The 22,807-nt window shown below is 38.5% G+C and overlaps 2 protein-coding genes across 6 annotated transcripts; one reads left to right on the top strand and one right to left on the bottom strand.

The window, feature by feature from the left end:
• Window positions 1–1,305: 1,305 nt before the first annotated feature.
• Window positions 1,306–8,411, bottom strand: LOC129178772 (transmembrane 6 superfamily member 1-like). Of its 5 annotated transcripts, none has more exons than XM_054771324.1 (10): window positions 8,105–8,411; window positions 7,915–8,018; window positions 7,679–7,780; window positions 7,481–7,580; window positions 7,303–7,385; window positions 6,206–6,324; window positions 5,660–5,764; window positions 5,492–5,584; window positions 4,727–4,846; window positions 1,306–1,917 (listed from the first exon to the last, which is right to left on the bottom strand). In XM_054771324.1, the coding sequence occupies exons 1-10, from the start codon at window positions 8,194–8,196 to the stop codon at window positions 1,726–1,728; spliced, it is 1,110 nt and encodes a 369-aa protein (XP_054627299.1). In that variant the 5' UTR covers window positions 8,197–8,411; the 3' UTR covers window positions 1,306–1,725. The 5 variants fall into 5 exon arrangements, with proteins under 5 accessions (XP_054627299.1, XP_054627300.1, XP_054627303.1 ...); XM_054771325.1 differs by having other exon boundaries at window positions 6,206–6,267; XM_054771328.1 differs by lacking the exons at window positions 7,679–7,780; window positions 7,915–8,018; window positions 8,105–8,411 and having other exon boundaries at window positions 7,355–7,385; window positions 7,481–7,569.
• A 760-nt stretch (window positions 8,412–9,171) lies between these two features.
• Window positions 9,172–20,706, top strand: LOC129178771 (BTB/POZ domain-containing protein 1-like). The gene is made up of 8 exons (XM_054771322.1): window positions 9,172–9,756; window positions 11,006–11,162; window positions 14,664–14,769; window positions 14,848–15,045; window positions 15,444–15,573; window positions 15,668–15,755; window positions 19,828–19,974; window positions 20,072–20,706. Exons 1-8 carry the CDS (start codon window positions 9,341–9,343, stop codon window positions 20,234–20,236), a joined length of 1,407 nt encoding a protein of 468 aa, XP_054627297.1. The 5' UTR covers window positions 9,172–9,340; the 3' UTR covers window positions 20,237–20,706.
• The last annotated feature ends 2,101 nt before the right edge of the window (window positions 20,707–22,807 follow it).

Here is a 22,807-nt window from a genome sequence, read left to right as displayed (position 1 = left end):
ATACAGAGCGTCTTGCGTCGCATTAAAAACGAGATTAGAAGAAGTTAAAAAGATGAAAAGAACTCAACACTGTAAAGTACAGCATTTTATGAAGCCAGATTGCCTCTGGGGAATAACCCTGCCTTTGAATGAGAAGCAGGCTAAGGTGGTCTGTGTTTGCATATTCAATATAAGCTACAATGCTAAGCAGTTCTGTTGTCTAATTACTAGGAGTGTCAGAACATCTTGCGAGATTAAAACGAAGATTTCTCATTCACAAAAAAAAACGTATCGAGGGCAATCAGCCTGGGACGATAATAAATTAATCACACAATGAATTAAAACGAACTTGATAATTTTGCCGGCCTTAATATATACCATGTGCATGCATGTCTGTTTTCTTTGTCTCCTACCACCAAATAGGCAGGAAGAGAGTTCACTCTGTGCAATGGTTTCAGAACCTTGGTGTGTTTGTTCCATAGAACAACGGCATGAGCGGAGTGATCCCTTTTGTCAGTCTCTTTGTCTCGGTGGTTGGAGGTGGGCCTGCTAGCATTCCATACAGTGCAGAAGAGTGTAACAGTAGAAATTAAATTAGTAGATAGCAATATATTGTCATATATTTTTTATAAATTTGTCATTGTACTTCAGTTCTACGATGTTCCATGGTGCGGTGTGGTGGAAATAAACTGCCAGACTGCTGGAGAGTGGTAGAAAGTAATTCACATGCTCATGCACACACACACACACACACACACAAGTTCATTAGGTAAAATGAATGTATCTTGAACTTCTTCAGAAGTTTATTTGTTGTTGTTTCGGTTTGCACTGAATAAATCCTGAATGCTACATCAGCACTTTTTTCTGTGACTGGGTCTTGTCACACTGTCTTATTTTATTAAAAAAAATAAAACAGTTCAAAATGCTTTAATTGTATTTGCCAAATTGTATAGATTTTTACATTGTTATAATGGCATTTTATTTGGTAAACACTAAACAGTGCTTATGACTTGTAAGGACTCAAAAATGTCAAGCCTATGACTTCGGACTTGCATGCCTTTACTTGAGACTTCTCCCAAGATTTGGGATTAAAGGCTTGAGACTTACTTGAGACTTGCAAAACACTGACTTTCTCCCACCTTTGCAATTTACACAGAAGTGAATGTATTTCAACACATATTACTATTTTTTGGTTGTTTACGCCTTGAAAGAGCAGTTATAGTCTTGAATTTTTGGTAGTTATCTAGACTGCCTTCATAATGTTGCTTTAGACACAAAAACAGACTCAAAAATTTTTTTAAGTAGCTGCAAAGTACAACACCAGCCAGTTTTATTATATAGTCTTTGAGTCATTATATCAACCACAAAAAATACACATTTTATCCATTTGTCTTTTGAGTAAAAAAATACAAATGTAAAAGCCATTACTTGATTTATGAATTTAGATCAACATTTTCAAAAGAAAGCAGCGAAAAGAGATTTAAAGCCCCACAAAACAACATACAGTATGTCCTTTATTTCCCTCACAGGATTAATGAAGTATGTATTGATATTATCAATACATTCTTTATTAATCTTTGCAGGATCCTTTACATTTGCCACCCTCCCCCAGCTCTAGCTACACACTCACAAAATGTACTGCCGTGTTCCGTTATGTTGCAATTTCCTTAACCAACTTCGGAGTATTGTGCAAATACACCAGCCTCTATAATAGGGATTCTAATTCCACTAGTTCCAATGTAACACTCATTCACTTTTCTTGTCTGGTATGGACCTGAGGAAGAAGGCAGGCCTGGTAGTGCAGCGGTAGCACAGAGCCTGAGGCACCACAGCATACAGCACATTGACCACCAAGAAGACAGCTTGGCTTTCAGCAGGCACTCTGTAGGAGAATGGTGTACGTGTGTGAAGAGAGGCGCCGATATGAGAAAACTGAGCCTGTCAAGTGGAAAAGAGAGGGAAAAAATACAGAAAAGGGGAAAAAGATGAAAATTACATGAACATATTTTACCGGAGGCCTGCATTTGTATAAATACATTTGTACATACTGATGATATATACAGTATATACTGTATTTATATTAGGGATGTGCCAATCCATCCGTCACTGATCAATATTGCATGATTTGTGTAAAAAAACACGTGATTGGCATATGCAAAAAACGATCGGCGTTCTGCGACAAACACTACATGTGTGCTGTGTCACACAGGGTTGCCAAACCCATATCGAGCTGTCTGTATCACATATGGAATACAGGAAGTGAATAAAATGTACTGCACAAGATGTGGAACGGGGGTAGGATTAAATAAGCTTTGCTTCTTCCTACTCCTTTTCGACATGCGGAACTGTGAATTGAAATATGCAATGTATTCCATTGTAACTTGCATGCATGTTCAAATAAAATTAAACCATAACCATAACCCTAGCTCGCCTCTCACCCGAAGTCAGCTGGGATAGGCTCCAGCAGACCCGCGACCCTAGTGAGGATAAGCAGCATAGAAAATGGATGGATGGATAGTTTAGACTGCTACTTTTCGGATTGATTATAAAGGTTATCTTAAAGTATATACTTAATGTAAAATTTTTATTTATAAGTTTTGACACCACTTTACAATACGGGTATTGTTAGCGCCTTGTTAAGCAGTTTTAGTTTCAATAATAATAGTATTAATTATTGAGGAAGTTAAAGCAACTGTACCATAATTTTTTTTAACAATGAGCTACTTATCTTATATATAGCAAAAGGGAGTCTTATTGTAACGTGTAAGACATATTACTTAATAATAAACTACAACATACATGGCTCACTATTTGGCGATTAGGAGGTCAAAGCTGAGTGCTATGTTAAAGCTAAGTTAAGTGATTTAAAACATCAAATAATGATCATCTTTTAAACAATTATTTAATGACTTTTCAAAAATGCGCCTTATTCTAAAGTGTTTTTTTTTCTTTTAGAACAATCTACCAGTTACCTTTTGACAGAAAAAAAGGACACAGGATATGTCTCATAGCAACCATGGTTGTCGGGTCTTCAGCAGCCCTATTTTTAGCTTTGTTCAACAGCTGACATTTATATGAATACCACCAATACCACCATTCCTGCTGGTCTGAAGTCAGCTTCTGCCCTTATCCCACTGGTGAGTGACACGTCAGCCTGCAACTCCAACACAACAGCTGCTTTGTTCTGTTTGGATCTCACCGCAGCCACACTATCTGCTTGCACCATCTTTTTTTTTTTTTTTAGTTTGTGTTCAAGAATGACCTAAAGTGAGACCATGAAAACACTACAGTGCACGTTACAGTGCATCCTCTCTCTCTGCATAGCATGACATAACCTAACTGGTATTGATGTCGTGTGGGAGACTACACATAAGATTACACAGAAAGCAGTAGACACAGTACCACATGTATGCTGCATATTGAAAACTATGAACCTGTTTGAAAAAGGTTGGGTGTTCAGTGCTCAGTGATTGTAACGATTTAGATTTTTAGATTTACTACTATGGTCACATGCCACTGAATATATTAATGTAATTTTTCTCAGGTCTGATTACTGGTTTTTTTGTATATTTTATTCCTTTGTAATTAGCATTTTGTTGCATTATCTAAACATTCAGTGGCCTCTGTACCTGAAATAAAATAACTGAGATACCCATTCTTTTTTTTTTTTTTTTTTTTTTTTTTCCCCCTGTCCTGTCCAGCCTTTAAAGCAGATAGAATTGTATACCTAAATGCCGTCAAGTGCTCAACAGATTTACTCTGCCAGAGAGAAGTGTGATATACACTTCCCCTGTCATACAAAATTTATTCGACCTTGATGCTTGTTATAAAGCAAATTTGGAGCGCCCGGACCGGAGCAGGAGGGGACAGAGAAGAAGAGAAAAGGAAACGGGGGGGGCGAGAGGGGACAAAAACAAAAAAAAGAGAGACAAGAGACAAGGACAACAGCAGCAACAACAACAATTGTGACAGAACAACAGAAACATACAGAACGACATCAGCAAATAAATGTCCGTGACAACTATAAAGACGAACAAGGATAAAGGACAAATCACTATCAACAACCACAATGACAAAGCTGTCAATGACAATCAGACATAATAGCAGTCATGAAATGATGACCTATGACAGTGATCACAATGACAATACTGCATTGAAACAGTCGCACACAATAGCAGTCATGAAATGATGAATTATGATAGTGATCACCATGATAATACCGCATTGAAACAGTCACACATAACTGTAGTAATGAAATGATTATCCATGATAGTGAATAGAATCAAAGTTACTGTAATGCACATCATTGTAAAAAAAAAAAAATATACATATACACACATATATACATACATACACATACATACATACATATATACATATATATATATATATATATATATATATATATATATACACATATATACCGCACATACACACATATATATATATAGTCATACTGCTGAAATCACCGTCACTGTAATAAAACCAACAACATAATAACACCCTGGATAACTCAGTGAGTAATGTGGGGAAGTACGTATGTACTGTGAGTGTGCATATGTACAGGTATCTCTGTATGTAAGGAAGACTTCATATATATATAAAGGTGCAGGAATGTGTGGGCGTGTGATTGTGAGATACCCATTCTACTAAAACTAACAAATGACAATTTTATATTTTGCAATCATCTTAAAACATGGGTTGTGCAAATATTTTTGTCCACCGGGAACTGCTGCTATGTACCTACTTGTGCTACTGCCCCTGAGTGTACAAGAGCCAGGTCCAGCATCCACTCACATCCTGGTACCAACAAGCTGTAGAGAGTCATGATGTAGTATGGTCCTGAGTACAGCATACTCACCAGCATCTGACAAACAATAACATGACTTACTGCTTCAGAAATCAGTTCAACAACTATATCAGGATGCACACAAATCACCATAAATGCTCCTGTTTGGAGATTAATAAAGTATCTATCAATCTCTATTCAATTAACTGATGAGTCTCCTATAGTCGCCGGGTGCGTGCTCTTCAAAAGCAAATAACTGCTGGGGTGATGATTTTTTTTAGCTTCAATTAAGATGCCAGTAGCTGCATGTGATGAGTGGTCAGCATCAAGCAGCTTTATTTACCTCTGTATACGCTTTAAAATGTTGCTGGCGCTAGCTAGCTGTTAGTGTGAAACAAAGGGGTGTCACACTTGCCAACTGTTGTTTACGATGAACTCATTAGCGGTATAAATGCTGACTGAGCAATGTGCTCTTTATGGGTATTACAACACTGGCTCTGTTTCTGCTGTGTTGTGCAATTTAATTGTTAATACATTGCATTTCCTTTCTACTTTCTCGTGCACTTCAAACCATTATGAAGTTACAAAAAGAATGTTATATATACTGTATGTATACTATATATGCTTCCAATTAAAACCTCTTCCTCTTGAGGGAAATAAACGCCCCAGCTAGAGGTAGAGCATTTATGGTATTAAGAAATCATGACTTTAGTGGTAACTCACCTGTATTTTAGGGTAGGCAGAGGGGTCTTTCAGGTATGGTTCATAATGCTGTGTGTAGCCCTGACACAATGTGTTGGAACAGTCCAGGACAACCTAAAGTACCAACTATTAGAAAAATAGAAAGGCACTTCTGTGTGCGTGTCCTTCAGTCATTTTATTGTTTCTTACCAGACCTCTGAAGACACAGAAAGCCATAGCTGGGATGAGGTAGATAATGAAAAATAGATCCAAAGGTCTCTGTAACAGGCTCGTCTTGTGAGCCTCCTGGATGGTCTGATGAAGAAAAAAACACATATCCAGACATGCACTGTCATCTTTTTTTAAGTCTAACTATACCAACATAGACATATGGCGCCCATGAGATCGCACCACTGGGTGAAAGTGAATGTTTGGCAGTAGTTACATCTACACCTGTAAAATAACCACTGACTGAGAGGAGACTGATGCCAAATAGCTTTGATAGTTCTATATAATTTAAATAAAAACACTCAGATTGATTCATATTGTCAGTGTCCAATGAAAAGCTTTTTTTTTTAAATCTGAAAAACAACAAAAACACGTTATTTGTCAGATAAACACACAAAAACACAGAATTTAGATATGCATGCTTATTATACAAATATCATCATATATCATTTGATCTGCTTTAAATTTCCTGTTCAGGCATTGTTTTGTGCATTTTATGTTGAATAAATGCAAAGGAATCTGATTTACCTTCAACTCAGCTGTATGTGTGGAAGGTTGGCTAAAGATGCGAAAGCAAGCCCACACTGCCACTGAGATGTAAAGCATGTGAAGGAAGAAGAGAGGACCAAATTCAGTATCGTATTTTCCTGGAAAAGACAGACAATCATTACACAGGTTTCATCAAAATACAGTAAATGTGACAAAAAATAAATTAGAATAAATGCACAGCTACATGAGCAGGTACAAATGCAAATATTCAAAATATGAAGGTACTGTCGATGTCATTAAGTGCAAAAACATAAATGTAAAAACAAAACAACACAACATAGCATTAAAAAAGCAAACTCAACAGGACATGTTTTCATCAGTACAACAAATGCAAATCTGATGAGATATTATCTGTTAATGGCAAATGATTTTGAGTAGCTTTTTCAGCTTACTTCCATTCTATACTGCAGTGAAACCTCGGTTAACATCATTAATCCATTCCAGCATGTGTGACGAAACCCGAAACCTACGCGAACTGAGTCAAATTTTCCCATAAGAAATCACGCAAATCCAATTAATTAGTTGCAAGCATTGTATAAAGAATAACTTTAGTTTTACATGTGGAAAACATGCATATAAATGACAGTTATAAATTCACATTTAATGTCTCTATTCCCTTGAATGAAGACTTGATCGTTGACAAAGACGGCTATGAGGCAGCGGCAAAGGGACGAGGAGAGATCCACACAGACAGCACCTTCCTGTTTTGCTATGAGTTATTTCTTGAATTCACTCGTGTTTCTTTATGGAAGTGCTGGCACTTACAACTTTCTTTGGTTCCGGTGTGGGTGATTTTGCAGCTGTGATCAATAAGAAATGCTGAGATTTGTGGTGTAAGTGTGTTAGTTAGCAAAGAACTACAGAGTCAATCTCTGATGACATCATAGACGAGCACGGGGGGGGGACAACTGATATATATTGTACGACAGCCAAAATAATGTATGCAAACCGAGGCAAGATTTCTGCGTAAATTTCGACATAAGCCAAAACATACACTCAACGGGGTGTCTGCTAACCGAGGTTCCACTGTGTGGCTCGCGTTAACTATGGCTATGAAAAATGTTTACTGCACCTACCAACAGCATTCCCAAGAATGTAGATTATGGCACGCATAATAAAAGACCCTACCCAGTAGAGTCCAATAGCTCTGTAGTCATCCCTGAAAATCACAGAGCATTGCAAATATTTTACACATGTAAATGCATGAGTATTATACCGTATAACTCTTTAATATAGAACTACTTCAGACCTTACCCCCAAGTAATTGCAGCAATCATGAGCAGATACATGAGATAATGCACACAGCCATCCCAATAGGCGATCATGTGTCCATGTGCAGTATTAATGTGTGGCTCTGCCTGTAAACAACAAGGGCATATATACATACTGTAAGCAAGAGGCAGTGAAGCCAGTGAGACTTACGACACAGGCATGGAAGAAGAAACATAACACTTGCCTCTTTCAGGTAAAAAGTCACAAATCCATCAATGATGTTGTCCTGCTCAAGGCCAATGATTAAGTTCACCACACTGAAGAATGCATAGACTGCATAAACTGAACAGATGAATACATTTACTGTATTTTGGTCTATGCCTTTTCAATAACACAAGACCACAAAACGTTAGGTCACTCAGAATTGTGTGAATGTGTCTATTATTAAAACAAGAAGGGAGAATAGGAGGTCTTACCATAGAAAAGAGAATTCAGTGGAGCTTTTCTCTTGAGTATAAAACGTACAGAAATGGCCAGGAAGATAACTGTTGCACACCCAGCAAGGAAGAAGGCTTCGGCACTAAGGACAAAAGTGCATCTTGTTGTACTTTGTGCAGAGATCATGAGCAAAAAATCCCAAAATGCAAACAATTTAAACTCACTCACCTGTTGTTGTAAATAAGGGAGTTGAATAAGTAGCAGATTGGAATGGACATCAAGGAGAACACGAACACACCAGTACCTGCAGACGCACTCATTGCTGAGCACCTTTTTCTTTGTCCAAGAATGAAAAATGTAAACTAGCTTAGCCACAGACAACCTCCATGTCTACCGTGCATCCCTGACATTATTTCAACATGGCAAAGGCCGCAGAGTTGCTTACACTTGCTTGCTCTAGTTACAATGGTAGAGCTGCCTGTCAGTTTATCACTCCTGCTCTCTCCCTCTCTCTCGCTCAGACACACACACAAGCACACGCGCAAGAACAAACTTGTTGAATTATTGGCTGCTAAGGTTTGTGTTGTGTCAGCGAAAGTGTTGACACTGCCACCTAGCAGTGGATTTCACTGTGCATATTTTGCATGCCAGTCACAAAAAATAACCGCCACGTACGCTGCAAATTGCAACAAAAAAGGTAACTCATCAGTGGTAGATAAAAGTAGCAGAGTAATATTACTAATATTTGCAATATTTTTAAGCATTGGATCATTGAAAATAAACTAATTTCGGTGAAAGACAGTGAAGTTGTAAACAAAAGTATTAATTGAGTCATTTTTACATTAAAAAGGGCTATTGCTTTTCTTATACAGTTCATTAAATTTGGCATAAATTAACTGTAAATCTTATTCCATTTTGATTTTCCCCCACTTGCTTATATTTTGACTTGTTTACCGTAAATGTCAAAATCTAAAGAGTATGCATATTTTGTCTGTTATTTGTATATTAATTACTTTGTCTCATTGTATTTCTTGATGTTTTGTTGTGGTTTGGCAATCAGTCACTATACTGACACTATTGCTCGACTCGCGTGCAATTCCTCCTTATTTTCACATAGTGTCCGTATGGGGTACATTACGTATTTGTATTCAGTAATCAGTCACAACGACAACAATTCTGACAAATCATGACTTGTCAAAATATAACAGAGAGTGGATAATTGTGAAGTGAAATTTGTTTTGCTGTTGGCTGATTCGTGAACGTGGTTATATCAATAAAGTTGGGTGTGTTTTGAACCAATATGCGCCTGCGTCACTTCTGGAGCGACGCAACACAGGCTAGCTAGCGCGACTGAGCTAGCAGGTGTCTAGACATCAAAGAGCAATGGCTACCACGTAAACAAATAAAAATAAATACGGTGCGGACAGTGCACAGGAAAGAAGAAGGCGGAAGAACTGTACAATTATGGCGACCTGTGGCGGTGGCAGCGGCTTGGCGTCAAACAATGACGTCCAAGAGACACCGTCCAACTCCGCTCAGAGTGGAGCTGCAGTGGCGCTCTCCAATGTGCCAAACTCCTCTCTTGGCTCGTCCGCCTCCCCGCCTGTGCTCCCTCTTCATCGGGAGCCCGTGTACAACTGGCAGGCCACGAAGAGCTCACTGAAGGAGCGCTTCGCCTACCTCTTCAACAATGAACTGCTCAGCGACGTCAGGTTTGTCGTTGGAAAGGGCAGACAGGCCCAGAGGATACCTGCCCATAAGTTCGTTTTGGCCGCTGGCAGTGCCGTGTTTGATGCCATGTTCAATGGCGGGATGGCCACGATCTCGACCGAGATAGAGCTGCCTGACGTGGAACCAGCAGCGTTTCTATCTTTGCTCAGGTAGGTAGGGAACAGGAGCGTATCTGGGGTCGCACAGGGCTTAGTTTGGACCTGATTAGTGGGGTCCCTTGAGTACTGCTGAGAGAGTCCCGCCTCTGTCGACCCTCAGCTGCCCTTTCGACACTATCTTCCATTTGTTTTATTTTAAATTGGACTATACAGTAGAGTTCATTGACCACCTGACATGCAGCAACTAAATCATTACATTTTGTCAACATCTTTACTATTTTAGTTTAGTAATTAGACCAACCCGTATAGTGTGTAATTTGCCACGACTAAACTATTAGTCATTGAACACATCTACAAAGGCTAACCTTTTAACTTGACAGTTTTGGCTCACTGCTATGCAACATTGATTCATTGACATTGTTTACTCATCATTTGGTGGTGGTTTCACCTACGCACCATTACTGTACTGTATATCAAAGGAACTCCCAGCACCCCTAGACAGTGAAGTTAATTTCATTAACAGAAGTTATTTCAGGATATGTTTCATATAGAACATGTACAGTATATGCCTTGTCCAATCACAATTGCATAGGGTGGTAAATAGAGCTCATTAGAGTGGAAATGTTGAATCACAAGTGTCAAGGTGCCATCATCACTTGTAGTGTTTTCTACAGGAAATTATCTCTGTGTTGAATTGCAGAGGCAGTAATCTGAGTGTTTTCTTTACAGTTGATTGAATGTAAATACACATATTTTCCTGTATTCTTCTTGTATGTGCATTGCATTACTGTGAGTCTAAATCAGGAACTGTTTGATTGGTGAACAAGTAAACAAGAGGATATGTCTGACTAAACATGTATCGGCAGCTTTTAGTTGAACCACTGTCAGGTTATTTACACCTTTAGAGTCAGTGAGGTTACATGTTGTTCATTAGCTCTTATAATGGGAGCATTATTGGAATGGAGTTTAAGGTCAGTCTAGGTCAAACTGTGAATGGTATTAATCTGTCTGTGGAGAGATGAAAAGAGAGCTTTGTAAGTAGTGTCATAGGCCACCTTCGTGTTTAGTGCTTGTGTTTCCACTTTGTAATCAATGGCCTTTTTCACTCCACTTTCAAACCACCTGTCCTCCCAGTTCAATGTGTCCTGAAAGACATATAAACGTGTCCTTCAGATATAGATAGACCACTGACGCCAAGCCCTCATGCTCAGCTGTGTTGTGTTCCAGTTATAACCTGTTTTTGGTTTGTTATTAGCAGTTTCTGATTGATTTGTACGGGTCGTTCTCTTCCTTTACACAGGTTCCTGTATTCGGATGATGTTCACATTGGTCCAGAGACTGTCATGTCGGCTCTTAACACGGCCAAGAAATACGCAGTCCCTGCGCTGGCGAGTCACTGTGTGGAGTTTGTTACCAAGCACCTCAGAGCAGATAATGCATTCATGCTCCTCACACAGGTTAATGTTGACACTTTTAATACCTACTTGACTGAGCGTCGAGTACATTTTCCTGTGTTTGCTTAGGGCTGGGCGATGTAAACAATAAGTGCAGATGACAGATATAATTCAAACCATGTTTTGCTTTCATTTTATCCTATTTTATCCTCCTATTTTCCTCCTGCAATTAAAGGGATAGTTCAGATTTTTTGACATGAAGCTTTATGACATCCCAATCGGCAGTGTAGTCCAGCAACAGAGACTTGGTCCCACTTTAGTCCAGTTCTTGTCGTATTTAGGAGATGAAGAACATAGTTCCGCTTTGTTGCTGGGGACATTTAAGTGAAGAGTTTGGTTTCTCAAAACAATATGCATTCAAAAGAGTAATACATTTGCATCACAAAAATGCCTTCTCCAAAAAATGTGACCTCACAAAATGCTTGGCGTTATATTTGTCTCCCGCCGTATCATTGTGCACTGTCGCCTGTGCATTCATTCAACATGCACCTAGTGTTTTGAAGACAAGCCATAAGTATTATAATGACAGCAAGAGAGCACAATTGTTAAGTGACACTTTAAAAAACTAAGTTAGCATGTATGAACGTGATAGCCACTTGTAGCTCGCTTGGGACAAAAAACGAGCTAGCTACCTGCCGCCAGAAAGGTAGTGAGAGCCATACACAAGTGACAACAGGGCAGACAGGTGTTTTTGGTGCATGATTGTCAAAATAAAGTGCAGTGAAACATTTTAATGATATTTTAAATTATTTTCAAACTAATTGTGGTCAATGTGTGCCTAAATAATAAGCTATATATGTATCTATATAGCCATTCATACAATTAGGGCTGGGTGATATATTGATAGTTTTAAATTATTGATATTTATTTTAAGCACGATATCAAAACAAACATAGACTGGAGTTATGCTGTTCTCTTGTATCTTGACATCTAGGTTTGTCTCACTCTGCTGTGTGTGTCAAAGCTCCTTAGCAGGGCTGCTGCCCCGCCCCCCTCCATGCTCCGTGCTAGATCTGGCGACATTCCAAACTCTCTTGGCAACATATTTTCTCAAAAGCAACGAGCGACAAATGTAGCTACTTTTTCTGGCGTCGTTGGAGAGTATACTGGAACTTGGGAACATAAAAGTGAAAGTAAAGCCCCCACTGCGCACTGCATGGTGGAGATCCACGCATCCTCGAAGCGCGATGCATCTGGGGTGGATCTTGCCCTGTTTTACAGAGCAGGATCTCAAATGAAAATGTTTCTTAGTCTTCATTACATGACTACTCAGCACACCAAATTCTCATTCAGACTTGGTCACTTACCTGCCAGTGTGTCAGAACATGTGATGGAAGAACAATGTGTGATAAGTTAAACAAGTAGTCCTAACTACAAGGTGGAGGCTGGAGGTGAGTCCAGATGTCATTATTACGCTGTCTAGACTTTGAGAGGCACTAGCCACGATAAAATATGTAAATTATTGTATTTTGATGAAGGGATGGCCAATTTTAAATTAACAAACTAAGAATCAAGTTTATTTGTAGTTCTAAATGTAATTAAGGTATTTTTACTCACTTTTTTGTCTCTTCTATAAGGTACTGCTTTCTGAAAAAAAAAATACTGTTTAAAGTAAAGTATTTTGGAGTTGTTGACATTTTTTTAAAAAGTCCTTTTAAACAGGGCACTTTATTCGATATGTTGTTCTTTTGTCCTGAGGATTCGACCATAGCTAAAGGTTTGTTATAAAGAGACTGATCATTATATTTTACTTTTTCTATATTTATTTAAAAAAAGAGAACGGACTATTTTATTTTAGCGGCTATTTTTCTGTAAGATTTTTTTTTTTTTTATTTTAATGAAACAACTTCACACGTGTATTTGACTTTGGCTTTGTCTAAACTCACTTTGTGGAAAAAATATCGGGATATATATCGTATATCGATTTATCGATTTTCAACATAAATACACTGGGATATGAGTTTGGTCCATATCGCCCAGCCCTACATACAATATATTACTTAACATTGTTTTTAAGTAGAAAAAGAAAACACTGTGCCACGATCAATTACATGTAGCGTAAACCCTGATTAGTAATTTTCAGTGGTGCACAACCGCAATGCCTTATAAGGCAGACCTGCCAACATGTGTGCATTTTTGACCCTTGAATAAGTTTGTACACTTCGCTCCAGGCAAACATTTTGTTGCATTTCACCTTATGACAAGACACCAGTGTATGCTACACCAGCTTGCTACTCCCCCTGCAAACCCTATTGGGTTGCGTGATGTGCACCTAAAAAAAAAAAAAAAAAAGTAACCTCAAGCTACGGCGACCGTAAAGGCTGTGATTGGTAGGCTTGTAGTTAATTATTTCTTATATTCATACGACTCGTTCAGAGGGCGTACAACCCACCTCCCTGAACTCCCTCTAAGTTTTCAGATCAACATTTGCAATAAAATAATAATTTTGAGTATGCATATGTGCATGGCTCACATCGAGGCTACCCAAGTGTTACATTTAAAATTTCAAACTCGTGGATAGACCTTGGTAATGTTATCAACACAAACTTCAAACATTGCAAAACACACACACCCAACATACCAGAGCTCGAGACATCTTCCATTTCCCACAGAAACCCTCCGAAGTTCACTCTTTCTTAAATGTAATGTACATAACTCGGTGTCCACTCGGCGTTAGACTTTTGTTCAAATAATCTTATTTTACTCTTTTATACACAAAAAAATCACTTTAGTTGCAGAGTTGAGTAATTATTCCATGAATATATACCATTGTAATCATCATGGGGTTTGTTTTTCCATGGAATTATGTTCTTCAAAATTTTCATCGGCAGGCGGACACGAAGGTTATGTACTTTTCACTAATGATTACACGACAGTTATTTTTTTTTACACTGATAATATTTGAATAAAACACATTAGAAACCAATTTCAGACATCATTCTTTAATTCTAAGTAGAAATCATGACAAAAGTATCAGAGAAAATATTGTTTATTTCACAACAAAAGTAGACATGCTTTACATGTAACATTTCAATGTCCAAATATAGACACACTTTTACAACATAGCCGTGCTAGCGCAAAATAAAAACATGAACAGGCTTAATTTATGGTTTGGTAAGCTTCCTCGCTCTATAAACGTCAGAGTGATAGGGATAGTACACATTGTTAGAACAACAATTTCAAATACTACTCAAGTGAAGTTGAAGACAGCAAAGGGTACCCTTGATCTGAGCCATGCACATATATTTATGGAAACAAGTAATTCACCACCACAGTATGTCACTGGAAAAGCTTGAAACTTAGACAGGGGGTTCAAAATCTGAATTATTATTATTATTATTGTTTGGGTTTGAAAACATTAGTTTTTTTTATCCAATGTTCCCGCACATTGTCAGAAGTAGTATCAGCATTTTTTTCTGTTTCCATAGTCATAAAATTGTTTTAGCTTCCAAAAAAGCTAATGCATTGTATTATCATTTTTAAGAGATGCTGTTGTGTTTACAGGCAAGGTTATATGATGACCCTCAGATTTCCAGTCTCTGTTTGGACACCATAGACAAAAGTACTGCAGAGGCAGTAAATGCTGACGGCTTCACTGATATAGACCTTGGTAAGTGAGCCTTCTCAAAGTAACATTTACATAAGTGATTTTGTTTAGATATAAGTTAACACGTTTTGTGTGTTCTAGACACTCTATGCGCAGTGCTAGAAAGAGACACGCTCAGCATCAGGGAGAACCGTCTTTTTGGGGCGGTGGTACGTTGGGCTGAAGCTGAGTGCTGCAGACAACAGCTTCCGCCCACTTCAGAGAATAAACAGAAGGTTCTTGGAAAAGCCCTCCCGCTCATCCGCTTCCCACTCATGAGTGTTGAGAAGTTCCCTGCGGGTACGTTTAGTACGTATACTCCGTGGAAAAAATATATGGTCCACATGTGCCATTTTCATTCAATTCTAATGTTCACATATGGTTGACACTGTCAGACTTCTCTCTGTGAGACAGCTTTAATGTCTTTGTAAAGGCACATTTTAACACTTGGATATGATATTAAATTGCATGCCTAATTGTCTGATTTTAAGTCCTGCTGAGATGGTTGGTGTTCTGCATGAATTTTGAATTTTGCTGCTTGCATTAGGTCCTTAACTTAGTGTCCATCATGTTCCTGATGTGTCCACACATCTTAAAATGCAGAAACCAGTTTGATATTCTTTCTTGTGCAACAGGGCCTGTCCAGTCTGGAAATATGTTCGATCAGGAGGTGGTAAATCTGTTTTTACACTTTACAGTAAACCCAAAACCACGGGCCAGCTACATTGACAGGCCCCGCTGCTGCCTCCGGGGAGAGGAATGCAGCATTAATAGATTCCAGCAGGTGGAAAGTCGATGGGGGTACAGTGGTACCAGCGACAGAATCAGGTGAGATGATCAAATAAATGCTACTGGGATCATTTAATAAAAACAGGGATTTGTGGTTGTTGTTTTTTTATCTTTTACCTGTGTCTTTTTGTAGATTCAACGTCAGCAGACGAATATCCATAGTGGGTTTCGGTCTGTATGGTTCCATCCATGGACACACTGACTATCAGGTCAACATACAGGTAACTGCTGCTGGCTTGAAGAGATAACCACATCAGAGGAACAGCATGCCATTAAGGACCTGTCCCATACTGCTGTTAAACAATTCCGTCTGCCTCTGTCTAAATCAGGGGTCACCAGCGTGGTGCCTGCAGGCACCAGGTAGCCGACCACGACCACATGAGGCGCCCTCAAGCCTGCTTTCCATTCAGCTTTTCAGTTAATAATGTGAGAATACTAAAAAGAAATGCATTCTGAAAAGCAAAATGTGAGTTGTGGATACCAGCATGTTCTTAATGTTCTGGTAAAACAAGCATATTCGGTTTGTTTGGGTTGAAATAAGTTATAAAAATAATTGTTACAAAAATGAGCAGCTCTTGGCCATTTTCATTTTGTAAAAGTAGCACTCGCAAGAAAAAACGTTGGTGACCCCTGGTCTAAATATTTGCGTCACACGGTGTCAAATTCAAATTTTTTGACCATGGACGGTAGGTAGAATAGCCCAAGTAACTTGTAAATATGAGAAAGAAATGTCTGCATAAGTATGAATAACATCTCCATTCAGCCGAGCTTAACGAAAATCGAAGGCCTGAATAACGTATGCTTAAGTATGAGTAACGAACGAAACGGCTGAAAAACATCAGAATTCCGTCTGTCAACATACAGTTTGCGTCATATAAAAGGCCAAGCTCCAACCATTGCCTCATCACAACAGTCGTAGCTCCTGGACAATCCCCATTTCTCATTTGGAAATGATATTTGAATCACTATTATCTTGGAATACTATTATTTTGTCGTACATTCACATGTCAAAGTCCTGTGCAAGGAACTTGCTTAGTCCCATAAGCGACTTACTGCCCTGCAGGAGAAGGAATCTGACAACGAGTGGGCTACCTACATTAAATTTGTGAGTATATAAATGTTTATACAGTACAGGCCAAAAGTTTGGACACACACAACACAATCCCGTGGTCCCAACCCAAATGAATAAGGCAAGAAATTCCACTAAGTAACCCTGACACGGCACACCTGTGAAGTGAAAACCATTTCAGGTGACTACCTCATGGAGCTCATTGAGAGAACACCAAGGGTTTGCAGCGCTATCAAAAAAGCTACTTTGAGGAATCTAAAATATAAGACTTATTTGCAACAACACATCATCAGTAGGGTAAAACTAACCTGTCTCACGACGGTCTAAACCCAGCTCACGTTCCCTACCAGTGGGTGAACAATCCAATGCTTGGTAAATTCTGCTTCACAATGATAGGAAGAGCGGACATCGAAGGATCAAAATGTGACGTCGCTATGAACGCTTGGCCACCACAAAGCCAGTCATCCCAGACGACAAGCTATCAATTATTCACATTAACAGTAGAAGCATGTATGCAAACTACAATAACATAAGACAATATCTGAGTCAAATCAAGAAACCCTTCAAAGTACAGTAATTGCAATCTCAGAAACTTGGATTGATGCTGAGAAAGGTATAGTTTTTGGGCTAGAAGGATATGAAATAAACTATATAAACAGGAAGAACAAGAGTGGAGACTTTGTATGTAGAAAAACATCTGAACTACAAAGTAGTGAAAAGCATGTCATTCGCAATTGACAACAGATCAATTAGGGTCATCCATACGGCCGCTTATAGAGAACACACAAAACCCCCTATTCCTAAAATCACAACTACCAAAATTTGTTGATCTGGTAAACTTTCAAACAACTAAAATTATGCATAAAGCAAAAAAATAACAAGCTACCCAGAAACGTAATATGATTATTTTCATCAAGAGAGAGGAAATATGATCTTAGGAAAAAAAATGACTTAAAACACTTATACGCCTGCACAACGCTAAAAACCTTCAGGATATTTGTATGTGGAATCAAAGTATGGAACAGGTTGAGTGAAGAACTCAAACAATGCACTAAAATGACCCAATTCAAAAGACACTACAAGCAGTTGATGTTTACAAAATATAAGGAAGAAGAATCATGAACCACAGAGAGATACTGTATTATGCTAAGCCATGTGACACTTGCACTTTGTGAGATTTGCAGCAGTTTGTCTAGGCAGATTTACAAACCTCACCTTCATTGTAACACATTGTTATATTGCTCTACCATGTTCTCATGTTATTCAGAACTAGTAAAGGGGCTGTGTTGAATGGGAAATGAACAAATGTATCAGCAATTAATGTGAGATATATTAGTAATTGTGACATGTATTAGCCATTGGATGTGAAACAAAGAGGGGGTAGGATTGAATAAGCTCTGCTTCTTCCTGCTCCTTTTGGACATTTGGAATTGTGATATGAGAGGTATACTAATGTGAAAGAATGTGAGGGCAAAAAATAATGTTGAAATGAATCAATCAATATTTAGAGTTATTTCACACTTTTTTGTTAAGTACATAATTTCGCAAGTGTTCATTCATAGTTTTGATGCCTTCAGTGAGAATCTAGTCATGAAAATAAAGAAACGCATTGAATGAGAAGGTGTGTCCAAACTTTTGGCCTGTACTGTATTTCTCAAATATAATTGTTGACATTAATTCATTTGATTCTATTATTAAATATGTCATGGCGGTGACAATTAATTTAAATTACTATTTTTTTTTTTTTATCTTACTGATGTGAAAATGTCATGTTGCGTATGGTGTGTTCCGTGGCTGCAGGCAGACAAGCTGTCTGTCAACCTTTCCCAACAGCCATAAAACTCTCAAAATGGGTAAAATTCCTCCTTAGTAATACTGAAAATGGCAAAAAAAACAACAACAAAAAAGTAACATGACAACTGTTATCGCTACCCAAAACTGGCTTTTCAACATGTTCAAACTTTGGAATCTGTCAGCGTCTAGATGTGTCCTTAGCTGAAAAATGAACTAAAAGGCCAAAAAACATACGACTTTGTTTTTCAGACAGAATCGTTATACGGCACAGTGGGACAGTGTCTTTATTAACCTGAGTTGTTTTGTTTAGGACAGGATGGTGCATGGTCATTCAACAATAAGATACTAAAACAACATCAAACACAATCGCTGTCCAAAACCTGTTTCTAAGGGCAGTAATTATATCTCGTCTGTCGCATGGGATAGCTTGAGCATAAAACTGAACTGTATATAGGCACGATACATGATGTAGCTGGGGGTCGTCATTGACAATATGTCACTTCCTGCAGTCTACAGACTTTCCATCTTTATGAGCGCTAGAATTTTCAGTATGAAATGTATGCATTACATAGTGCCCTAAATAAACCGCAATGGAATCCATCACCTTTTGATAGACATAAAAACTCATAAGTCATAAAACAGCCATGCTGACAGCGATGATGTAAGATGTGTGTCAAGTGTGGTCTCCCAAAGTTAGTTGATGTTCATTAAACATGTTACATTTTTTTCCCATACATAGCATACATTTTACAGCTTTAGTTTTAAAATAGTTTCTACACCCTTTGATGGACTACCAACCAGTCCAGGGTGTGGTCTGCCCTGAAGCCAGCAGGGACAGGCTCCATCTCACCCGTGACCCTGCACAGGCGAGGCAGTAGAAAATGAATGAGTAATAATTCATTAAAAGTAACCCATGTAAGTTATTACGTAAAACACTCTTAAGAGATGCTAAATTTGACAACCAAACCAAATGTTTTGAACTTCTGTGTGAATCCCAGTGTTGTATTGGGCAGAATAATGCTGTCCAGAAGAGTTGCCACTGTGGATGTCATGGATGTAGTTCAACCACACATCTTACATCGTGTTGTTGTTTTTTGGACCCCAAACCAGTTAAGAGGGAATCACCAGTGCCTCTGATGGTTGAAACCAAGTAGTAGTCTATTTTGACTCAATTGCTTCAAGGCATCAGTTAATTATTTTGCAGCTCAATAAATCGACAAACCTAAGAGGACAACCTTATCGTCTCCTAATATAGCCATCAATCCACCACAAACAGCAATTTCTTACACGACTACTAGATTTGTTACACTACTACTTGTGTTGGAACACTTAAAGACATTAAAATGTTAATTTTGTGTTTTTTTTAATTATTGGAAAAGAATGGCACATTTGCTCTGTTTTTTTTTTCAAAGACTTCTGCTTGCCTCTAGATCATGGAGAGCGACAAACACCTCACTCTTGGACAGAATGACACAGGATTTAGTTGTGACGGCACCTCAAACACCTTCAGAGTAATGTTCACAGAGCCTGTAGAAATCCTTCCTAATGTCAGCTACACTGCATGTGCAACCTTAAAGGTGAGCTGGATTTCAAACATGTTGTTGATGTTATGTTTAAACTTCAACTATCAAACCTCTGGTCAAGCTTCATCGTGTGTTTGCTCATGTTTCTTAGGGACCAGACTCTCACTATGGCACAAAAGGGTTGAAGAAAGTCACGCAGGAGTCAGCAGCAGGGACCAAGACAACATTTGTCTTTTTCAAATCCCCTGGAAACAATAATGGTACTTCGGTGGAGGACGGCCAGATACCAGAGATCATCTACTACAGATTGGACTAGACTGAATCAGGGACACTTTCCATTAGGAAAACAGAGTGGCAGCTTGTAGTGTGTATGCAAAATGCACAGAAACAAGGATTGTTAAAGACGCAGTGTTGTAAAAAAAGAAAAAAAAAAAAAAGATGCTTAAACTGTATCAGATGTAAATATGTAAATGTATGAGGCAAAGCAAATTTCCTCCATAAGGACTAGAGATTGAAGGCAAATGACCGAATGTACCAAGCTGCCAGTGCTTCTGTGCGTCCACCTGTTGTCATTAATAACATTTACATCTTTACCGAAGCATTTATTCAAGTACAGTAATTGCAAGTTATGCATTCGTGCTGTACATTGTTAACATTCACTTCAGCAGGCATCAGTATGCATACTTTTTCCTTCATTGTAGAGTATATGTTATGTCACATGGTACCTGGTGTGGTTCACATACCGTTTGTCTGCTTGGAACTTCACTGAAATTAAAACAACTTCAAGGATTGTTTATGGTTTGGAGAAAGATTGATTCTTTCATGTTTACTATTTATCAATATTTATCAAAATGATTAAATAGCACCCAACAGGGAAAGACACCCATAGCGCAATAGTGCAATGCATGACTCTGCTCTGTAGCAGTCACAAATGTATTTCAAAGTTTAAATTAGTATATTGTCTAAGGGCTTCACACAAAAAAATCATATGCAGTGGAACCTTGGTTAGCGTCATTAATTTGTTCCAGAAGGTCTGACTGTAACCAAAACAGACATTAACCGAATACATTTTTCCCAGGAGAAATCATATAAAGCCAATGAATCCTTCCAGAAAGTCAACAAATTAATGCAAAACATGTTCTTATAGTTTTCCATGCATAAAACAACTTGAAATGCATAGAAATACATATCAGTGTTGGTGGAAAAGGATAAATGAACATTTAAGGTTATTTTTTACCTTCGTTGAAGACTTGTTTTTGGCGTGACTAAAAACAGAAATTTGGTGGTGGTTGATCTCACTGCCACATCGTGTCTTTGGGAACCGTCATGTATTCAATGACAATAACCTTAAATGTTAATTTATCCCTTTCCTTTGTCATTTCTATGCATTTACGATCATTTTATGAATGTAAAACTATAAAAATGTGTTACGTGTTAACACCGACGTACCTGTAGCGCTTACCATATTATTTAGTTAGCTAGTAGGATGCTAACAAGGAAGGATGTTTTGTAATAAAAAACATTAAGAACACAGTTTGACTCACGCAGTGTACTAGCAGCACAAAAAGACGCACATCATAGTGTACGCTAACCGGAGAATGCATGCAAACCACGGCAAAATCATAGGTCTCTTTCAGTCATATTTACATGCTAAATTTATGATTATCACAATGTCTAAATGTTACAGCAGTGCTTCTCAAATAGTGATGCGGATAAATATCTACAAAGTAACAATATGATCAACAGAACTGAAAACTGAAAGTGAAAAATATTGATCTCATCAAGCTAACATTGATCCGATACTGATATTACGCTTGGTATCCATACTTTGATTATTTGGATCGATCTGCCCACAATGTTGTGAGATGTACTTCATTCCAGCGCACTTCACAATAACATCAACATGCAGGGACATGTTGCGTGTGTGTGTCCAGCTGGTGGAAATTATGCAGACAGTATTCTAATGATGTAATCCTGACTGCTAATTAATTAGCATGTACTTAGAGTACATAGGACTCTGTGATTAATATTAGCATTAGCCCTGCAGCTGTTGAATAACTTGTCATGAGGGGACTTTTAACTGCCAACTGAGACATATATGGCGAAGTGGTGTGTTCCGTTAAAACAATAAGCAGCAAGACAAAAATGTATAAGTATTTATGTGATAATGGATGTGGGTACTGCGGTAAGTATACTGTATTAGTAGATGACCTCATGTCATTTTTGGCTCAGTACAGCGCCCTCTAGGTGTGAAATCATGAAAATACTGTGTAATGTAGGGGACATGTCAGACAATCCCAGAGTCAAATCAGTTGTCTGGACGATGATGATGTCAAATGACACGAGCAGTAGCTGCAACGACTTAGTTAAATTGCTCAGGCAATAGGAGGTGGGCCTTCACACATTCTTGGCTTTTGCGGTATATAGCAGGATCTAGAAAAAGCTGATACAGTGTGAGTATCCTGCATGTCCCCGCCAGATATAATCAGGCTAACAAGCAGAGAGCACTATCTTTACACGGATGACCTGAGTGGCTGCATGACTTACAGTGCAGTCACACGAGCAAAAGAATAGATGGGACCTCTTAAGTCCAAGAGTAAGTGTTTGCCTATATGCACGTGTGTGTACTTGCGACTGCTTGCATTCACAGCTATACATCTGTAGGATGCTGACCGCAGAAAAGAGCAGAGCGGGACAACATTTCTATTCAAGCTGCGTGAACACTGGCCTGGGCCAACCTTAGCCCATTGCACTCTCCAACACCAGATGTAGGTCGCAGAGTGCTGCAGGGGCTGCAGGATGTGTGTTTGGTGTGCACACGCGTTTATGTGTGTGCGACTTTCGACATGGGTCGGGGAGAGACTGATGATTGTAGTCTCCACTAAGG

Source organism: Dunckerocampus dactyliophorus, chromosome 3 (assembly GCF_027744805.1).
Source record: "Dunckerocampus dactyliophorus isolate RoL2022-P2 chromosome 3, RoL_Ddac_1.1, whole genome shotgun sequence".
Taxonomy (NCBI): domain Eukaryota; kingdom Metazoa; phylum Chordata; class Actinopteri; order Syngnathiformes; family Syngnathidae; genus Dunckerocampus; species Dunckerocampus dactyliophorus.
The sequence above is the reverse complement of the archived record's forward strand: the minus strand, read 5'-3'. Positions and strand labels throughout refer to the sequence as shown.